Source organism: Carassius auratus, chromosome 30 (assembly GCF_003368295.1).
Source record: "Carassius auratus strain Wakin chromosome 30, ASM336829v1, whole genome shotgun sequence".
NCBI classification, from domain to species: domain Eukaryota; kingdom Metazoa; phylum Chordata; class Actinopteri; order Cypriniformes; family Cyprinidae; genus Carassius; species Carassius auratus.
In genome coordinates this window covers 11,350,785-11,354,969 of record NC_039272.1, presented here as the reverse complement: position 1 = coordinate 11,354,969, position 4,185 = coordinate 11,350,785, and the positions used below count along the sequence as shown (strand labels likewise).

General features: G+C 35.5%; 1 protein-coding gene across 6 annotated transcripts in view; it reads right to left on the bottom strand.

Annotated features, from left to right (window-relative positions):
* Positions 1–517: 517 nt before the first annotated feature.
* LOC113049206 (KN motif and ankyrin repeat domain-containing protein 1-like) overlaps positions 518–4,185 on the bottom strand; it is a 46,624-nt gene continuing 42,956 nt past the window's right edge. For 4 of the 6 annotated variants that reach the window (XM_026211354.1, XM_026211356.1, XM_026211357.1 and 1 more), the window contains exons 9-12: positions 2,986–3,128; positions 2,047–2,247; positions 1,768–1,866; positions 1,437–1,496 (exon numbers count right to left, since the gene is read on the bottom strand). In XM_026211354.1, the coding sequence (XP_026067139.1) occupies positions 1,437–1,496; positions 1,768–1,866; positions 2,047–2,247; positions 2,986–3,128 (503 nt within the window). Of the gene's footprint in view, positions 1,497–1,767; positions 1,867–2,046; positions 2,248–2,985; positions 3,129–4,185 lie in introns of all 6 variants that reach the window. The other 2 variants (XM_026211353.1, XM_026211358.1) reach the window with 1 other exon arrangement.

Here is a 4,185-nt window from a genome sequence, read left to right as displayed (position 1 = left end):
GTCAGATTTGATATGGGCTCCAGTCAGTTGTTGGCATTTAGGTATCAAAAGTGACGCAAAGAAGAAAAAAATACGTGATTATTTACACATAAATAAACAGCAATATATAAGTTCTATGGGCCAAAATAAATAATAATATATTTTTTTATTATTATTATTTTATATTCAACATTTTCTGTATCTTATCAGGTTTATATACACAAGTACTTTGGTTTTGGGAAGAAAAAAAAAATATATATATTAAATAAGATTATTAGATCAAATTAGATTAGATTAAATTAGATAAAATGTTCGATATTAAATTGTCAAAAAGGCATGTATACATTTAATGTATACAATTACATTTTCAACTCAATATTTCCTATTTTAATAACCATGCCTAACAAGGAAGAGTTCAAGCCAGTGTGTCAAAATATGTAAGAAATATACATTAGCTGTTGATTCCAGTAGAGGGAGACATTGCACTATTGACCTTTAAGCAAGTGGATTAAGTGAAAGAAGAGTTTCAATAGCAATGTCATCTTAGTACTTTATTATAAAGTTATTGGCTACTAGTTATTTGTTATTTTGTTTGTGACTACATGAAAAGTCACATATTAGAGCTACGACATACGTTTATTACATGAAGGCCAGTCAAAGCTACTGCATCCACTTATCTCAAACATACAATATATACAAAGTACAATAATTTCAAATAAAAACTTTTAATAGGTACATATATAACTTCATGTTACAAAATAAATCTGAACTGTCCTAAATACTGTGATTTTTAAATAGATAAAATGGCAAGTATAAAAGACTTTTCCAAATCTAGAAATATGTGTTGTGAGTCTGTGGTTCAACCTCTGTTACCCGGGGATTTGATGGAGGCAAAAAGATTTAAACCCCAAAGGCTGAACATATTGGGCAGCATATACATGGTTCAAATAAAGCTTATTGACAGGCAACATTGGCCACATCTTGGAATTATAAATTACTGATTATTAAAAAAAAAAAAACTTTAGCTTTAGACCATTCAAAGGAGGGAGAATACAAAGATATATCCATATATTTAAACATTTATATGAGAATAACAATATTCTAAAGGCAACTCCATAGCCACTTTCCAGTTGACGTCTAGCTCTGACATTATGCTGGTGATTTCAGGCAGAAGAATACTTTCTGAATACATTCAGGGTGAGTACATATTTGAGGTCTTTTAAGGGACTGACTCTTAGCTAGCAAGTCCATTTGTATTATAATCTAAAAGCCAAGGAGAAAGACATAACTCAGGAGAAGTTTGAAGAAAGTGCTCAGTATTAATTGCCTACTATCCATTAGTTGAGCTTTGGAGTAAGTTTTCAGCTGTAGATTTGGTTTCTAGCTGATGATAATGGTAGGCATGGCAGAACCTGAATAAATAGCAGCTCAGGCAGGGTGGGGTAGAAGCTCTACGATCAAACATGTCCTTTCCTTGTAGGACTGGGTGAAGTTTTCCTCCCAAGTCGAGGCGTACCCTGTGAACAGATGACAGACATAAAAGATATGATTTACAGGAAACGGAGCCAAACATGAGTCAGTTGCAAAATCCACAGCTATTGTAATAGGCCTCCTTCTAACTTTCAACTCTGCTTATTACTAAATAAATTATCCACTGAAACAGTCCAATTTATTAAAAAAATTAAATTAAACCACAAAAAAAACAAAAAAAACACTAATCAACACAAGGTACAAATAGATCAAATGAATGCACTGTATATCAGCTGTATGTGAACTGTGGTCACTCACTGGTGATTGAGCTTTGGAGAAGTTCATATGGGCATACAGCAGCACTGCTATGTCCTTATGACCTGCTTCCAGAGCAATAGACAGGGCATTGCTCTCATCCTAGAGCCAAGAGAGCAAACATACAAATGGCAAACACCTTATTAGCCTTACTTGCTTTCTGATTAACAACAGCAGTATCTACTATGAGAAATGAGTGGAACACATTACATAAATATACTTCATGTTCATTACACGCATTTGGTGGACTATCTAGGTTAAACTGAGACTCTGCTCACTCACATTATCGCTGAGTGTGGCGTCGCAGCCCGGCTGAGCCAGCAGGAGCTTGACTATCTCAACGTGGCCGTGTTCACTAGCACACATAAGTGCGGTCGAGCCCTCATCATCCTGGATGTTGACGTCTGCACCGCAGGCGAGCAGAGCCTTCACCATGTCCATTCTGCCATGACTGACAGCCAGCATCAGCCCTGTCTGACCAGCCTGGACTCCCAGTCAATGAGATCAGTTTAGAGACTTCAAAAGTAACAGACTACTGCCTCAAAAGCCAATAATCTAGTTTAATGCTAATTTATACTAATTATACTATTTTACAAATTTATCAAAAGTGACAGGAAACACATTTAGACATTTATAAATAATTCCTTGTGAATTTTCTATTTATCAAAAAAAAAATCGGCATATTAGAATGATTTCTTAAGGATCACGTGACACTGAAGACTGGAGTAATGATTATTAAAATCCGGCTTTGAAATCACTAGAATAAATTACATTTTACAATATTAAAATAGATCATTTCTTTGACATTATATTTCACAATATTACTGTTTTTACTGTATTTTTATTTAAACAAATGTGGCCTTGGGAAGCAGACTTCAAGAAACAAATATTTAAAATTCTTTCTGACCCCAAAATTAAAATTAACTTATATTTAATTTCAAAAATCTATTTAATTGTTAATTGTAAGCTCATGATACCAAACTAATTTCAATATCAATTCATTTAAGAACTGTTCAATAAAAGTTTCTTTGGGAAACCAAAAATCCTCTATGGTATCACTGCAAAAACTTCCTGGCACCTTTATTTTCTAAGAGTGTAGGCTATGGGCAAGTACTACTACCTTACTGTATATTCAATCTATGCAAAAATAAATAAATGAATGAATATGTGCTTAGTTCAGTTTGAAGCAATGCTCAAATGCAACAATAGAATAACACAAACCTGACTGGCTTTAGCATTGACATCACCTTTGCCGAACAACTCTTCAACCACCCTCATGTCCTTCTGGGCCTCCACAGCAGCAAGTGCTGCTAGCATGATGGGAGTATAGCCCGCCTTATTCTGCTGATTGACATTGCAGACATCTGTGGCGAAACAGAGAGAACAAGGGAATCAGAGAGACCGTTGAGCCCACCCTTGTAGTAAATGTATTTGGAAGGAGGCCGTCTGTTGTTTGAACTTAAGAGAGGGAACATGCAGGCTATTCAGACTGAGAGGCATGGGTTGTGGAAGAAGAGAAGGACCAAATCAAGGATTCACTGACTGGCAATGGGGCAAAGATGGCTAGAGGGTCTGAGAATGGAAGCAGACAATTGAGACAATGGGGGCCACACCAAAAGAGTCAGAAAGAGGAGCACAAAGGCATTGGGATAATGGGCTTTTATTTTCAGGAGTCAAGGCACCTCATCATGTGGTATTCACAGAGTCCTTTGGTGCTTTTTGGAGGGGGAACAGTGGGAAACTGCATGAGTCTCGCTGTGGCTGGAGGATTAGCTATTAGCTCATGTACACTGCCATTCAAAAGTTGTGGTAAATGTTTTTTGAAAGTTTCTTATTGCAATTTAAATAAAGGTTATGCTAATTGTTTTCTATTTTAATTAGGGCTGTCAGTTGACCATGTTAACTTAATTGATTAGTTATGAAAAAATAACAATTAAAATATTTTGACGCAGTTAACGCACTGGCCCCACCCCCAGAGCTGTGCATCATTTTACATTTCCTACAGTTGACTTCTGACAAATATTATGCAGGGGAGCAATGCCATAAATGCAGCTATGCCGTAAAATTCAAGATATCAGGGCAAAAATACTCCTGGTATGAGATTTTGTCTCATAATAATATCATATGATAAGCAATATCACAAGTGCTATTTGTCCCGAATATAATGAATGCAAACGTGAACATATACAATGTCTCCGAGCTACACAGCAGTGTTTCGTTTCTGAATGAATCTGCGTTTTGAATGAATTGGTTGAATCAATGATTCAAAAGCCCATTCATAAAGTGAGCCATTTCACTAATCTATAATACAGAAGATAGATATAGATAGATAGATAGATAGATAGATAGATAGATAGATAGATAGATAGATAGATAGATAGATAGATAGATAGATAGATAGATAGATAAGTGCCATTTACT